General features: G+C 43.0%; 1 protein-coding gene across 2 annotated transcripts in view; it reads right to left on the bottom strand.

The window, feature by feature from the left end:
* The window catches only part of PAPOLG (poly(A) polymerase gamma), an 86,997-nt gene that overhangs the window by 26,300 nt on the left and 43,118 nt on the right, over positions 1 to 17,579 (bottom strand). For both annotated transcript variants that reach the window (XM_063918218.1, XM_063918219.1), the window contains exons 9-14: positions 7,938 to 8,076; positions 7,730 to 7,802; positions 5,978 to 6,098; positions 5,595 to 5,679; positions 4,429 to 4,482; positions 3,740 to 3,859 (exon numbers count right to left, since the gene is read on the bottom strand). In XM_063918218.1, the coding sequence (XP_063774288.1) occupies positions 3,740 to 3,859; positions 4,429 to 4,482; positions 5,595 to 5,679; positions 5,978 to 6,098; positions 7,730 to 7,802; positions 7,938 to 8,076 (592 nt within the window). The remainder of the gene's footprint in view (positions 1 to 3,739; positions 3,860 to 4,428; positions 4,483 to 5,594; positions 5,680 to 5,977; positions 6,099 to 7,729; positions 7,803 to 7,937; positions 8,077 to 17,579) is intronic.

Raw genomic sequence — 17,579 nt, 5'->3', positions numbered from 1 at the left:
TGTTCTTTACAACAGGCCTTCCTCGGTGCCCTCAAAAGGCGAGGGCATTAGATACAGCTATTTAAGAGTTACTTCAGACAGAAGTAATTATGCCGGTCCAGGCTTCTCAAAGAGGAACAGGATTGTATTCAAATCTTTTTGTAGGGTTAAAACCGTATGGGTCTGTCAGGCCAATCCTCAATTTAAAGGCATTGAATCAATTCCTGACTGTTTACAGATTCAAGATGGAATCCATACAGTCAGTTATTGCTGGACTGGAACAATGTGTTCATGGTGTCCATGGACTTTAAGGGTATATGTACCCCCATGTCTAATCTGGACCCTGCACCAAGCCTATTTACGGTTTGCAGTGGGCAAGACTCATTTTCATTTCAGAGCTCTACCTTTCAGCCTATCAGAAGCCCCAAAAGAGTCTTCAAAGATTATGGCAGTAATGGTAGCGAAATGGAGATTGTTGGGTGTAACGATAATCCTGTACATGGACAACCTTATCAAGGCTCCCTCTCAGGACCATTTGATCCGGGATGCTCAGATCACTCCGTTTCTGATTTTACATGGATGGATCGTGAATTTCAAAAAATCCAATCTGCAACAGATGCAGAGGATTCAATTCCTGGATCTAAATTTAGATACACCTGAAGGTGTTTCTCCCAGAAGACCAGATCCGAGACAGCAAGGACATGGTACGTCAGGTGCTCAAGAACCAGACAGTCTCTCTGCATCTTTGTGTTCGGCTTCTAGGAAAGATGGTAGCATCCTTCGAAGCGATCCAATACGGCAGACTACATTCCAGACCCTTTCAGCTGAATCTGATTGCTCAGGGTGCAGGCATGCATTTACTTCTTCACCAAAGGATTCACTCGTCATCCCAGGCCGGGACCTCATTAATTTGGTGGTCTGTCGACAAAAACCTAGCGTCAGGAAAGAGTTTTGGAATCTGGGATTGGAAAAATTGACAAGATGCCAGTTTCAGGGAAGATGGTCTGGAGCTAAGAGCCATTTACAATGCACTTCTCCTGGTGGAAGACCTAGTATGGGCTCAACATGTGAGTGCAGTCGGACAATGTGACGGCGACAACATACATAAACAGTCAGGGAGGAACAAGAAGCTGCATGGCTTTAAAAGAAGCCACAAAAGATTCTGTCTTGGACAGGTTAGCGCAACATAATCCTGTCAGCAGTCTTAATTCCAGGAGCGGAAAACTGGGAAGCAGACTCTCTCAGTCGTCAGGATATGCATCCAGGGGAGTGACGTCTACACCCTCAGGTATTCGAGGCAGTGGTACAACGGTGGGACCTACCGCAGATAGACCTAATGGCCCCATCGGAACCACCATCAGCTGCCAAGACATGTGGCCAGGACGCGGGATCCAGCAGCAGAGGCAGTGGACATGCTGGCGATTCCCTGGACATACGAACTGGTGTACATCTTCCCACCGTTTCATCTTCTACCAAGGGTGTTGAAGAAGGTGAGACGGGAAAGGGTGTGGGTGATTTTAATAGCACCAGACTGGCCTCGCAGAAGTTGGTACTCTGAACTGAGGGGATTTCTGGTGGGAGATCCTTGGAAACTGCCACAGAGGGAGGACCTGTTGTCACAAGGCCCATTCCTTCACCCAGATCTGAACAGTCTACGTTTGACGACGTGGTTCTTGAGACCAGGATACCAAGGACCGAGGTATCACGAGATCAGTTTTCCCGCCAATGTTAGCGGCAAGGAAGCCAGTAACTGCGGCACATTACTATAGAATCTGAAAGTAGTACATGGACAGGTGCTAGCCTAGGTGTTGGAATCCCAGGGAGTTCCGCCTTAGACTGTTGACGTTTCTCCAAAATGGGTTGGATGGTGATTAGAGATTAGGATGCTTGAAGGCACAGGTCTCGGCCCGCTCACTACTTTTGCAGCAACGTCTGGCGGCTGTACAGGAGGTCCAGACATTTTTACAGGGTGCGTTGAGAATACAACCACCTTTTCGTCCTCCCACGACCACGTGGTATTTAAATTTAGTGCTCAAATTTTTGAGATCAGCAGTTTGAGCCTTTGGATAGGGTGGATCTAAAATATACGAGCTGGAAAGCAGTCCTGCTCCTAGCTTTAGCATCAGCGAGAAGGGTCTCAGTTAGGTGCCCTGTCATGTAAAAGGCATTTCTTAAATGTTTCATGAAGACAGAGCGGAGCTTCATACAAAAGCGGACTTTTTACCTAAGGTGGTTTCGGTTTTCCACATAAACCAGCCTTCCAAGCATTGGCAGAGGGGGACTTGTCCTTGGATGTGGTCAAAGCCTTACGTACCAAACCAAGTTTGATACGTTTGCATCGAGAGATGCAAATTTTGGACGTTTGGTTCTTCAGGCTTCAGACAGCACTCCCGCCCATGGGAGCATCTTTGGGACGTCCCCAGCTGTCTAGATTCTCCAGTGTCCCCTACTGGATGAAAGAGAAAAGAGGATTTTGGAAGTTAGAGAAATCCATTTCTCTGAATCCACTTGGGGACATTGGACGCCCGCCCCGGTGCTGTCAGCTTGTGTGTTCTCGTAAAATTTGGTTCAAACAGTTTGATTATGTTAATAGTTCTTGGTTGCTGTTTGACATGTTGGTACGGTTGGTTCCTTCCCGTATGGCCTTGATTTTTCATGTTCCCTCTTCTCTCCGTCAATTTTTCAAACTGGAGTGATTGAGGGCGTGAAGGGGGAGGAGCCAGCTGTGCATATTTTTTTACTATTGTGCTACCTCCGGTCTGTATCCTTCACACCCCCCAGCTGTCTAGAATCTTCAGTGTCCCCAAGTGGATTCAGCAAAACTGATCAGTAAGTACTGTACCAAAATCCTCTTTATACATGCTCCTGCTCCTACAACATTCACTTAAATGAGATGTTCAAAAAGATGTTGTATAAAAAGGAAAATAGGATCCTAGAAGCAAAAAAAACATGCTCCCATTAAAACCAAGGCTGCTTATTACTCTATTGTGAGACTTCTCTTCAACCACACTGTAGATATGTAACAGGTCACATCCTCATTACCACCAGATCTGTCATAGCCCAATACTGGAAAAAGCCTAATCTTCCGATGCTCTAAGATTATAACATGTTCAAAGGAGATATGATAATGAAACCCTGGTATTTAAATATTCCACTTCAACTACTTCCCCTTTGATTAAATGGCAGTTGTGGCAAGCTTTTTATCATACATTAAGGCCATCACAGTGCTCCACCATAGGGACTGTAGCTCTGCAATATGTGGAATCTGGTTTAGTTAGTGGTGTACAGGTGGATCTCGTTTACACAGTTTTCTATATCCTCGAGTTATTATTTTAGGTCTATAAATTACGTGCTTCAATAGCTCCATTGTCTCTGGAGAATTCCCCCTTTTCCTCCTCCCACCTTTATTATTTTTCTTGGTGTGCTTCATCTGTTTTGTTTCAGCTTTTTCAGGTCACACCTTTATATTGCAAGTTGTTTTTTTGCATCATAGTCTAGGTTGGCTGTACCTGTATTCCAAAACTGCTAATACTCTTTACAAGTTAAAAAACCCGCCCCCTCTCCCGCCCCCCCCCCCCCAAAAAAAAAAAAAAACACCCAAAGAAACATTGTGACATGTGAAGTATCATGTACAGAAATAATAACGCAATTAGAGGTTTAAGCATAAACATCAAATCGCTCTGCAAGCAGCCTTTTCTATTTAAGAACCATACAAGTCAGACAATGGCCACAGACATCTAACCAAATCTCAAGAACTTACTCTTTACAGTGGTCCAGACTCCCAGGAAAAGACTGAGGATTTACATGGGCGAGCATAATGTACTCATTTCTCTCCAAGTTTCCAACAAGTACACGGATTTTAGACTCAACCAAACCAACCCTACAGAGGAAATCAAACATTTACAAGCAATATTAAAAACAAGTCATTTTAAATACTCTGCAATGTACATAAGATTGTAAGAATAAATATCAGCCTAGAACAATATCAATCCTTTCAGTAAACAACGTCAATCAATAGCAAGACTACCAAACAAAAGGGAGAATACAATTAGCTACAGCAAGTTCCCATGGTTAATTGATCCTGAGTGTTTCTGCACAAAAACGGTTACATTGTTCTGTGTCGACCATTTGCAACTATCTTTACCTTCTTGACCCCTTCAACCATTTGGGGGTCAACCTATTGCCTTTCTATCAGTTTACTGTAGACCTAATGAATCAAACCTGGTAAAAACTTACAGCCTATAATATAATATTGAGTCCTGTTGGAGAAATGGCGCTATATAAACAAAATTATTAGTCTATTAAACACTTTAACAGCATTATGGATCAATCAGAAGTTAGCATTTATATAGGAAGCAAATTTTACCCTAACAGTTATAAAGTAGCTGCAGATGCAGTAACATTGGGGTTAGTTTAGTCAAAATCAAACTGAAAAGTTTTAACATTTACCATTCCAGATGATGCTCCTCAGTGGATGCACTGGCAGTCAGGACGATGTAATGCCTAGAGTGTATACATTTATGAAACATTACCACCACAAAAGCAGCTTCAGAATTCCAAAGAATTTCATTTATACAATGTGGCACTCTCCAGTACATGAGCATGGGTTAATGCCTGCACAGCTTACAATGCAGAAATTGAGAGAGGAGGTGCCAAATACATGCAAAGCATTAGCCACAACACAGTTTAATCCCAAACCTCAGATATTAAACTCATAGCGGGGGGAGACAATTCAATTGCATCAGTTACATTTTCGGGTCAAAAAACAAAAACATGTGTTTTTGTGAATGCAGCCGTGAAAACCCCCCAAAACAAAACATTTTAGTGTACCCCTAAACAATGTGGACTTATTTGCTGCCCAACATTTTCCACCATTACTTAAAAATGTAAACCTTTTAATAACATCCAGTACTTTGCTTACAGCCACAAACTGCCTTCTAATACTGTTCTACCATGGTATTGTCACTTTAGGGAGTTCACATATTTCCACTTCTATTAGGTCTCACTGTTGAATTAAGGTGCGATGTAACTTAAAGGACAGCTTAAAGCTGAACTGCGATAGTTGTGGGAGCATGTTTCATGAAAATTAGTTGCGATGTGTGCAATATATACACATTGCAGATCGCCCATAGCAACCAATCAGCTGCACTGTATAATTTTGGGCAACTTCTCCACTGACTCCCTTCTCAGCTCTTTTCACTCATATCCCCCCGAGTTTTTTGTTTTTAATTTACACCCATGAATTTGTTAGGTCCCCCCCACCTTTTGCCTGAACTAAATTAATGCATGTAATTAGGATCTAAAAGCTTCTTCTAATACATTAAATACCATTTCCAAGCATTTGACTGTACTGGCAGGCAAGACTATGCAGGAGTCTCTTGCGCTGCCCTCTTCTGGGGAATGAGAGGTATCACAGTACAGTGTTTTCTTCACACAAGGAAAGCCTATAACCTTTACTTGGAACCTTATGCTGCACCCAGGGTGCAAGGATACAATCAAAATGTACCTGGCACCCTCATATCAGGAAAAATAAATTCCTGCATTTAGTTTTTAAACAGCAGTGTAGCCATTTGCTACCATTAAGTTGTCAGTAGCAAACTTATGTTAAGACTTACTTGTACTTCTGAAAAAAGTTTAGTGGTTCAAATAGCTTAGACCAGTCTGCTTTGCCTTGAAGGATTTCATCAGTTACAGCCAGACCTTTGGAGAGAACAAGCAATATTAATTTACGCAACCAAACGTCAATTTTTTTATGGCATATATGGACAAGTTGGTGAGTTCAGAAGCCAGCCACGCTAATCTAGGGCTCAGTGAATACAAGCATCCATCAAAACAAACTGGTAATGGCCAGAAGTAAATTTGGGCACAATGGCTACCTGGAACTAGTGTCCAACCCCTTGTTTCCTATTTTGGCTTTTAGAATACAAAAAGATAAATCAGGCAAATATTAGACGTCCAAAACCATGATATATTTTGTGACTGGTCACTACATACCAACCTTGCCTAAACTCTTCCACTATAATTGCGCGGGTTGAGGTTGAGGCATTGTAAGTAGAGTTCTGCTGAGGATATGCTGGAGTAATTATAGGCATTAGGTGATACCGGTCAGCGGGATTTACCTGGAGAAAGAATTATATATTTTATTGTGTGATATATATGCCACCTACACCGACTAGTAGTGAGGTCTATGGAGGCTTATTTCCCAGCTGCCATGTTTTACATATATAGTTCTGCAACTTGTGTCCCATAGAATGGCAAATATACAGTCCGGTCCATAAATATTGGGACAGAGACCATTCTCATATTTTTGGGCTCTATACACCACCACAATGGATTTGAAATGAAACAAACAAGATGTGCTTTAACTGCAGACTTTCCGCTTTAATTTGAGGGCATTTACATCCAAATCAGGTGAACGGTGTAGGAATTACAACGGTTTCTATATGTGCCTCCCACTTTTAAAGGGACCAAAAGTAGTGGGACAAACTACACAATCCTAAATCAAACTTTCACTTTAATACTTTGTTGCAAATCCTTTGCAGTCAATTACAGCCTGAAGTCTGGAACCATAGACATCACCAGACACTGGGTTTCATCCTTGGGTGATGCTCTGCCAGGCCTCTACTGCAAATATCTTCAGTTCCTGCTTGTTCTTGGGGCATTTCCCCTTCAGTTTTGTCTTCAAGTGAAATGCATGCTCAATCGGATTCAGGTCAGGTGATTGACTTGGCCATTGCATAACATTCCACTTATTTGCCTTAAACTCTTTGGTTGCTTTCGCAGTATGCTTCGGGTCATTGTCCATCTGCTCTGTGAAGCGCCGTCCAATGAGTTCTGAAGCATTTGACCGAATATGAGCAGATATTGCCCGAAACACTTCAGAATTCATTCCGCTGCTTTTGTCAGCAGTCACATTATCAATAAATACAAAGGAACCAGTTCCATCGGCAGCCAAACATGCCCACGCCATGACACTACCACCACCACCACGCTTCAATGATGAGGTGGTATGTTTTGGATCATGAGCAGTTCCTTTCCTTCGCCATACTCTTCTCTTCCTATCACTCTGGTACAAGTTGATCTTTGTCTCATCGGTCCATAAGCTGTTCCAGAACTGTAAAGGCTTTTTTAGATGTTTGGCAAACTCTAATCTGGTATTCCTGTTTTTTTGGCTCACCAATGGTTTACATCTTGTGGTGAACCCTCTATATTCACTCTTGTGAAGTCTTCTCTTGATTGTTGACAGACACACATACACCTACCTCCTGGAGAGTGGTCTTGATCTGGGCAACGGTTGTGAAAAGGTCACACCTGGAATCTACTCCATACCTTTTACCTGCTTAATTGATGAAATAACGAGGGAATAGCCCACTCCCGTACATGAAATAGCTTTTGAGTCGATTGTCCAATTACTTTTGGTCCCTTAAAAACTGGGAGGCACATATAGAAACCGTTGTAATGCCAACACCGTTCACCTGATTTGGATGTAAAGACCCTCAAATTAAAGCGGAAAGTCTGCAGTTAAAGCACATCTTGTTTGTTTCATTTCAAATCCATTGTGGTGGTGTATAGAGGCCAAAATATGAGAATTGTGTCGATGTCCCAATATTTATGGACCTGACTGTATATATTTTACACAATAAAGCCATGGATTGGGACTAGTTTAGGAAACCGTGGACAGTTTATAACCTGACTAATAGGGCTAAAGAGGTCAGACATTACATTTTGCCTGTGAACATGTGTTACATACTCTGGGATCCCAAACTGGTAGATTCAGATTGCTCTCTTCTGGCTGTTTCAGCAATACTGGGTTAGGCCATTCCCTATGAGAGGAACATCATGTTAGTGACAGATTTGCTCAAGACAAGTATTTTCTGCCCGTATGCAATGGAAAACCTTTAGCATGAACCTACATAGTGCATAATATTTATCTACAATAATGAGTCCTGTATACCTACCACTTTGAAAAAACAAGGAAAAACTTGTGCACAAGAGTAGATGCTATTGCGTTTGGGTACAACTGACACGTCCTTGCTACCAGCATTGCCCATGAGACACCACCGAGAAATCCCAACATATTTGAATAAATGCCACGTCCTTAAAGAGAAGAAGCCAAGGTGACAGTAAAGACATACTTGTATAATCATGTCAATGAAACCATTATTTTACAGACAAAACATCATACAAATTTAGAGCAACTGTGACACCTTATTGTTGTACAGATACAAACAGCTAGTTCCTTCAGATGTGTTAGACAAAACATTGGCTAATATATCCACAATAACCAAAATCTAGGTGAGCAACATCAGAATAAGGATAGTCTAGGACAGTTCTCAGACTCAGTCCTCAAAATGCCAAACAGTTCACATTTTCAGGATACCCAGCAGGTGTTTTACTCACTGACACATTTTAAAAGTTCACAGGTGACGCTAATTATTTAATTTATGATTCTGGGAAGAGACCTGGAAAACATGAACTGTGTGGGGTCTGAGGACAAGACATGTGGTCTAGCAATTTGCCTCTATACAATCTACTGTATATAATGCATCCGGAAAGTATTCACAGCGCTTCACTTTTTCCACATTTTGTTATGTTACAGCCTTATTCCAAAATGGAATTCATTTTTCCCCTAAATTATACATAATACCCATAATAACAACGTGAAAAAAAGTTGAGATTTTTGCAAATTTATTAAATTAATTAAAAAAAAAAAAAAATCACATGTACATAAGTATTCACAGTCTTTGCTCAATACTTTGTTGATGCACCTTTGGTAGCAATTGTATCCTCAAGTCTTCTTTAATATGATGCCACAAGCTTGGCACATCTATCTTTGGGCAGTTTCGCCCATTCCTCTTTGCAGCACCTCTCAAGCTCCATCAGGTTGGAGGACACGTGTCGGTGCACAGCCATTTTCAGATCTTTCCAGAGATGTTCAATCTGATTCAAGTCTGGGCCATTCAAGGACACTCAGAGATGTCCTGAAGCCACTCCTTTGATATCTTGGCTGTGTGCTTAGGGTTGTTGTACTGCTGAAAAATGAACAGTCGCCCCAATCTGAGGTCAAGAGCGCTCTGAAGCAGGTTTTCATCCAGGATCTCTGTACATTGCTGGATTCATCTTTCCCTCTATCCGGACTAGTCTCCCAGTTCCTGCCACTGAAAAATCCCCACAGCATGATGTTTCCACCTCAATGCATCACTGTAGTGATGGTATTGGCCTGGTGATGAGCGGTGCCTGGTTTCCTCCAAACACAACTCCTGGCATTCACGCCAAAGAGTTCAATCTTTGTCTCATCAGACCAGAGAATTTTGTTTCTCATGGTCAGAGTCCTTCAGGTGCATTTTGGCAAACTACAGGTGGGCTGCCATGTGCTTTTTACTAAGGAGTGGCTTCCGTCTGACCACTCTACCATACAGGCCAGATTGGTGGATTGCTGCAGAGATGGTTGTCCTTCTGGAAGGTTCTCCTCTCTCCACAGAGGAATGCTGTAGCTCTGACAGAGTGACCATCGGGTTCTTGGTCACCTCCCTGACTAGGGCCCTTCTCCCCCGCTCAGTTTAGACGGCCAGCCAGCTCAAGGAAGAGTCCTGGTGGTTCTGAACGTCTTCCACTTATAGATGGAGGCCACTGTGCTCATTGGGACATTCAAAGCAGCAGATATTTTCCTGTACTCTACCCCAGATTTGTGCCTCAAGACAATCCTGTCTCGGAAGGCTACAGACAATTCCTTTGACGTCATGCTTGGTTTGTGCTCAGACAAGTGTGGGACCTTAGACGGGTGTCTTTCCAAATCATGTCCGATCAACTGAATTTACCATAGGTGGGCTCCAATTAAGGTGTAGGAATATCTCAAGGATAATCAGTGGAAACAGGATGCACCTGAGCTCAATTCTGAGCTTCATGGCAAAGGCTGTGAATACTTATGTACATGTGATTAGTTTTTTTTTTTTTAAATAAATTTGCAAAAATTTCAAAAAAAATTCACGCTGTCATTATAGGCTATGGTGTTGCATTCTGAGGGGAAAATGAATTTATTCCATTTTGGAATAAGGCTGTAACATAAAAAGTGGAAAAAGTGAAGCGCTGTGAATACTTTCCAGATACACTGTATATCACATGCCTCCTTCATACAGGACCAGGCACCGAAAAATCCAGCATCTTGTGGTACATGTGCAGCAGCTTCCGTAAATACACACTTGTAGCAGATGTGTCCTGATCCTACGATTTCATGTTTTTCCCTCTTTATTACATTGTGACAACATAGTGTTTCCCCGATAAGACACGGTCTTATTTAATTTTTTTGGTCCAAAAAACACCATAGGGCTTATTTTCGGGGTAGGTCTTTTTTTAATTAACATTGACAGCAATTTCGATAAACCGGTAAGTGTGAAGAAAGAAAGAAAAAAACCATACACCTTTATTCAAAAATGGTCATATTTTCTTCGTCTACCGTTTCTCTTCACTTTCCTCTCTAATCTCCTCCGCGGCGCTGCTGTAAATGGCGCTGGCACACATGCCAGCATTATTCACAGAAAATGAGGGGAGGGTGCGCGCTCACTGTGAGGGTGAGACGCTGCAGCTGTGATTGGATGCCACTGTTAAATCTTTATCAGCGGCATCCATTTCATGCAGGGGGGCGGAGCTCAGGGCATTGTAGTGTAGCGCAGGGACCGGACAAAATGGGGATTTAGCTAGGTCTTATTTTCGGAGTAGGGCTTATTTTGGACCGTTCTGCTGAAGGGTAAGTCTTATTATAGGGGTAGGTCTTATTATTGGGGAAACACGGTAGTAGCAATCCATACATCAGAAAGGCTCTTTACCATAGAGATCAGATTCTACTTTATCTAGAACAAGCCTGGCCAACCTGTGGCTCTCTAGCTGTTGTGAAATTACACATCCCAGCATGCTCAGACACAGATTTAGCATTGCCAAATACCAAACCTGTGGCAGGGAATGCTGGGACTTGTGGCTCTCCAGCTGTTGTGAAACTACAAATTTTTCAAAGTTTATTTGGGAATGCCAAATCTGTGGTAGGGCATGCTGGGATGTGCAATTTCACAACAGCTAGAGAGCCACAGGTTGGCCAGGCTTGTTCTAGAAGGTGCTAGATAAATAAGTAGAATCTGATTGGTTGCTATGGGCAACATATCCACTTCTAAAAACACACTTTAGTAAATATACCCCCAAATCTCAAAGGGTTTCCAGATGTTTCAATGGAGTGAATGTAGCTTAACCACTTGCTTCAGATGGATCACATGGTTGCTTCAGATGGATCACCACCAGGCTGGGCTTTCCTTGATATGGTCGCATCTGATGCAACCTGTCCGAAAGCTCACTGTGTGACTGCAGAAAGAGAAGCTTCCTGCAGGTGCCACTCTCAGAAGGACCTCCGGTTCCTCTGCGTCCTGTGCATGCTGTGCTGCCAATCGCTTAGCCTGGCTGCACCCCCTTCCCCACCTAGCAGCAGCAAACATTAGCAACCTTGGAGAAAATTTAAAATAAGCAGTGCTCATCTTACTGGAGTTGCCCCAGAGGCTGCAGAGAGGATCACATACCGGGAAACTGAAGTCACGAATGTAGAGATGTTCGTACTTTTTATTTATTTAATTTTTTTAGATAAAATTCTTTTGGACATACTTTAAATCAGGGGTGTCAAACTCGCGGCCCCCCACAGCTTCCTTTTGCGGCCCTTGGACAGGGGTCCTTTTGCGGCCCGACCGCCTTCTCTGGCGGCGCTGATATCTTAAATCAGGTGCTGGTTCGTAAGCCAATGAGCGTGCGGGGAACTGCAGACAATCAGGAGCTGCCTGTCTGCAAGCGGATTGACTCACGAACTGGCGCCTGATTTAAGATACCCACGCCGCCACTGGAGACGGGAGTGACGCGCAATAGAGGCACGCGTTGCGCTCTCTTGTCCTCACACACAGCCGGGTGTCAGATCCCAGGCGGCAGCAGAGCTGGGCACTACTGGGGGCATACGTGTGTATCTGGCACTATTTTTCCTACTTGCAACAATGCATTAAAGTAAAGGTTTTCTTCAGCATACTTGACATTTATGGGCAGTGCGGATGGTGTAATGGTTAGCATTACTGCCTCACAGCACTGAGGTCATGTGTTCAATTCCTACCATGGCCCTAACTGTGCAGAGTTTGTATATTCTCCCCGTACTTGCGTGGGTTTCCTCCGGGTACTCCAGTTTCCTCCCACAATCCAAAAATATACTGGTAGGTTAATTGGCTCCCAACAAAATTAACCCTAGTAAATGTGTGTGTGTGTGTGTGTACATGCGATAGTGAATGGCCAAATACTCTGTAAAAGCGCTGTGGAATATGTGCGCGCTATATAAATAACTGGTAATACATAAATCTGATTATACATTGTTGGTTTAAAAAAAAATTATATTATATTTTATATATATATATATATATATATATATATATATATATATATATATATATATATATATATATATATAAAATTGAAATTGCATTTAAGACTTTCTTGCGGCCCACACAAGGCTTAGACCTTGATTATTCGGCTCGGCTGGGATATTGAGTTTGACATGCCTGCTTTAAATAAATGTTAAGCTAATTCAAACATAATTAAAAAAAATAAAAAATTGGAGCGCTATTTGGAAATATTAGTCCGTTAAGTGGTTAAATGCAACTGTGGGCCAAGTAGTAGTACCGTAGTACCTAATGCCCATTATGTCTGGAATTGCCAAATACAGCATTTGGCAAATGAGAATGTTAGACCATAACTCAAATAAGTAATTGATGCTAGGGGGGAGAACCAGGGCACCAAATTAATATAGTGCACAATTTGGGCATTAGACTAAGACCAAAATATATGTTATGGTAAGAACTTACCGTTGATAACGGTATTTCTCCTAAATCCACAGGTTCCACAGGATAACAATGGGATATGATGGAGCGACAGCGGATTGGCACCAAATGATCACAAGCTTTCAGTCCTCCCAGGATGCAACAGGCCCATCCATATATCCCTGCCCACTGGCTCAGGCAAATCCGTTGTATTCCAAAGCATTTAGGCAGGGGCATCATGTAGAGCCCTAATCAGGCGAGAAAAACACACATGCACACCCTTCCGTACAAGAAGGAAGAGGTTTAGTGAGTAGAAAGATCCTCAAATCAGGTGCGTCAGGGTGGGATCACTGTGGAACCTGTGGACTTAGGAGAAATACAGTTATCAACGGTAAGTTCTTAACGCATTTCTCTCCATCCACAGGATAACAATGGGATTTCCCAAAGCAATTTAGTGGTGGGGACGCTCCTGATTGGACAGGAGCAACTTTCGCCCTAATTCAGCGTCATGAGAGGCAAAAGTATCCAAGGAATAATGTCTAATGAATGTGTTAATGGAAGACCATGTGGCTGCCTTACATAACTATTCTGCTGAAGCACCATTTTGTGCTGCCCATGAAGGACCTACCTTACGAGTAGAGTGAGCAGAGACATTATTCGGAACAGGGAGATCAGCTTGAGAATATGCTTCTGAAATAGTCATTCAAAGCCATCTTGCCAGCATCTGTTTAGTAGCAGGCCATTCTCTCTTGTGAAATCCGTAGAGAATGAAGAGATAATCTGCCTTTCTGATGGCGCTGGTACGATCCACGTAGATCCTTAATGCCTGGACTACGTCCAGCGACGCATCTCCCGCAGAAAGTCCCGATACCTGAAAAGCCGAGACTACAAGTTCTTCATTAAGGTGGAATTTAGACACCACCTTCGGAAGATACCCAGACCTAGTTCTGAGAACTGCTTTAACTGGAAAAAAAAAAAAAAAAAAAAGTCAGAAAAGGAGGAGTACGACAAGACAGTACTCAAATGTAGCAACTTGAAGTGCTTTCAGGATTAAATTTAAGTCCCAAAGCACTGTTGGAGGAACAAAGGGAAGTTGAACGCGCAACATTCCCTGGAAGAAAGTACGCACATCCTGTAAATTAGCAATTTTCTTTTGGAACCATACAGTCAATGCTGATACTTGTACTCTCAAGGAAGCCACCTTCATACCTTTATCCACTCCCGCCTGAAGGAAATCTAAGACCCTAGAAATTTGGAAAGATTTCAGGTCCATATTTCTTTCACTGCACCAATTTCAGGTCCATATTTCTTTCACTGCACCAATGAATATAGGCTTGCCATATTTGGTGATAAATGCGAGCTGAGGAGGGTTTCCTTGCTCTGAGCATTGTTTGAATTACCTGTTGAGAATCCTCTTGACTTCAGGATAGAGGTTTCAAGAGCCACGCCGTCAACGATAGTCGATCCAGATGCCTGTGGTAACAAGGACCCTGCATTAGTAGATCTGGATGTTGAGGGAGCAGAAGTGAAGCATCCATCAACAATCTCTGCAGATCTGTGTACCAATGTCTTCCGGGCCAACCCAGAGCTATTAGAATCACGGCACCCTTTGCTTCTTTTATTTTCCTCACCACCCTGGGTAGCAGAATGATCGGAGGAAACAGATACACCAAATGAAATTTCCATTTCACTGACAGGGCGTCCACAAAGACTGCTCCGGGATACTTTGTTCTTGACCCGTATACGGGTACTTTGTTGTTCAGACGGGACGCCATGAGATCCATCTCTGGCAACCCCCACTTGTCTACTAGAGTCTGAAAGACCTCCGGGTGTAGAGCCCATTCGTTTGCCTGAATGGCGTGTCGACTGAGAAAGTCCGCTTCCCAGTTTAGGACTCCCGGATCGAATACTGCGGACAATGCTGGAAGATGGAGTTCTGCCCATTTTAGTATGTAACTTACCTCCTTCATTGCTGTTTGACTGCACGTTCCTCCCTGATGGTTGAGATACGCTACCTCTGTTACATTGTCCGAGCGGATCTGGACTTATCTTCCTTTAAGAGTGCCTGAATCAGTGCCATGTATATGGCCCAAAGTTCTAACAGATTTATTGGCAGGCGGCTTTCCCCCAGCCCTGAAGATTGGGAGATCCTGACAACAGATGCCAATCTGATATCCAAAAGGGTCTCCCCTTGTCTAGATGGGATGTTTGTAGCCACCAGGCTAATTACTTTCTTACCTTGTGTGAAAGTACCATAGTCTTTCTTTATTGTCTGGTGTATTCCATTCCATCTGACCAGAATCAGACGCTGCAGAGGTCTTGAGTGGAATTGTGCATACTCCACCATGTCGAATGTTGACACCATCAAACCCATCAGTTACATTGCTGCGTGGATTGATATTGTTTGACTGTGTAACAAGTCCTGAGTTCTTGACTGTACCTTGGCTATCTTGTCCTGAGGTAAAAATATTTTCTGCAGACTTGAATCCAGTATAGCCCCCAAGTGAGTCATCCGTTGTGACAGAACTAGAGACGATTTTGCCCAACTTATGAGCCATCCGTACTTCTGCAGATGTTTTATTGTCTGTTGGAGATGGTCCAAGAGCATTTCCTGTAATTGTGCTAGAATTAACAAGTAGTCAAGGTATGTAAAAATTCTTATCCCCTGCTTGCGAAGATAAGCTGCCATAACCACCATAATTTTGGTAAATACTCGGTGCCGTGGCTAACGCAAAAAGTAATGCCTGGAACTAAAAATGCTGCTGGAGGATAGCGAACGTGAAATAGCACTGATGGGACAGTGCTATAAGAACATGTAGGTAAGCATCCTGAATATCCAAGGATACCATATTATTCCCTGGTTCCATGGCCAAAACTATGGAGCGTAACGTCTCCATGTGAAACCGAGGTACCCAAATGTATTTGTTCAGCATTTTGAGATTGAGAATTTGCCGGAATGACCCATTTGGCTTCTGAACCAAAAACAGGTTGGACCAAAACCCCTGTCCCCGTTGTGCAGGGGGTACTGGAATAATTACTCCTGACTTAAGCAATTTCTGAACTGCTTATTGCAAAGCCCTGGCCTTCCTTTCTACCAGAGATGGGCAGGTGCAGAAGAACCCTCTAGTAGGATGCTTCTTGAAGGGAAAAACATACCCCAGAGATACTACTTCTTGCACCCAGGCATCTGTTGTAGACTGTTGCCAGATCTGTGCAAACTGAAGAAGTTGGCCCCCTACCTTGGGGTCCCCCAGGAGGAGGCCCGAGCCATCAAACTGATGGCTTATTCTCTGGTTTTGAGGCTGGCGTTGTGGTAGCTCATTGCTTTTTCGCCTTACCAAATTTATTATATTGGGGCTGCGTCTAATCACTTTTTCCTTTTCCTTGTGACCCAAAAGGCCGAAAAGTAGGACCCTTACGTTTGGGGTTATATGTGGAAAGGAATTTTACCTTCTTGGAGTCTGTTTCTGACTCCAAAATACCTGTCAATTCCTTACCAAACAGAATGCTTCCAGTAAAAGGCAAAGATTCCAGAACCACCTTAGATTCTGAATCAGCTTTCCATGTACGTAACCAAAGTGCTCTGCGAGCAGCAATTGAAGCCGATGCCCTGGAGGCAATAGTGCCCATATCTATTGCTGCTTCTTCCAAGAATACTGTAGCCTGTTTAATGTGAGCTATATATGATTGTTGCTCCCTTGAAGGTGCTGAAAGACCATCTTCCAGTACCTCTATCCAGGCAGCAACTGCTTTTGCCATCCAAGCTGAAGCCATGGTTGGCCTTATGAATGCCCCCGACAGAAAATATGGTTTTCAGAAAACCATCCACTCTCCTATCCGTGACATCATCCAAAGACGTTGATCAAAGGCAATAGATTTTCGCACTAATCGAATGACATGCGTATCTACTTTGGAAGCCATTTCCCATTTAAACAGTCCCCAGCTGGAAAATGATAACTGGAATCCAATTTTTTGGGAATTCTATATTTTTACTGGGTGTAGCCCAAGCGTCTTCCATGGTTTCCGTTAGCTGGTCTGACCCTGGAAACTCAGTCTTACCTGCTTTGGGCCGTTTAAATACAGGTGCCTTGGTTTTTAACACAGGCTCTGCTGAATCATCTAAGGATAGAATGCCCTTTATTGCTCTAATTAACTCAGCTATATCCACTGAGCTAAGACCTTCTACTTGTTCCTCATATGCCGAAGTAAAGCATATAGAGCTTTCATAGTCCGATGAATCATCATCCTGTGTAGCCTGGGAAGTTGACGGTTTACTTACACTAGGTTTATCAGCTTGTCTCTATGGAGAAGCTGGTGAGGGAAAAAATATACCGTAAGTAGGGAGCTGCATGTATGGGTTATTAGTGTACTCCATTCCTGGTAGTGAAGCTGTAGGAATTACCCATTCAGCTATACTGGACAAGGTCTGTGCAAACATTGCCCAAGGTGGATCTATCTGTACCTGATGTTGAACAGGGATCTGCCTTGTAATCTGCTGAAACGCAAAACAATTTGCACATAAACCATCCTGTACCAGACCCTGAGAGGATAATACAGTTTCGCAAGACAAACATGATGAGTGTTGGTGTTGCTGTGAGTGTACCCTCGTCATCTTTTCTGCTCTTAGACATGATAAATAATCAGCACTTTCACAGTGTACTAGTGTTCACTCTAAGCCAGGCCTGGCCAACCTGTGGCTCTCCAGCTGTTGTAAAACTACAAGTGCCATCATGCTTTGCCACAGTTTTGCTATTAAGGAATGCTAAAACCATG

The sequence above is a fragment of the Pseudophryne corroboree genome, chromosome 4, assembly GCF_028390025.1.
Source record: "Pseudophryne corroboree isolate aPseCor3 chromosome 4, aPseCor3.hap2, whole genome shotgun sequence".
Taxonomy (NCBI): domain Eukaryota; kingdom Metazoa; phylum Chordata; class Amphibia; order Anura; family Myobatrachidae; genus Pseudophryne; species Pseudophryne corroboree.
The sequence above is the reverse complement of the archived record's forward strand: the minus strand, read 5'-3'. Positions and strand labels throughout refer to the sequence as shown.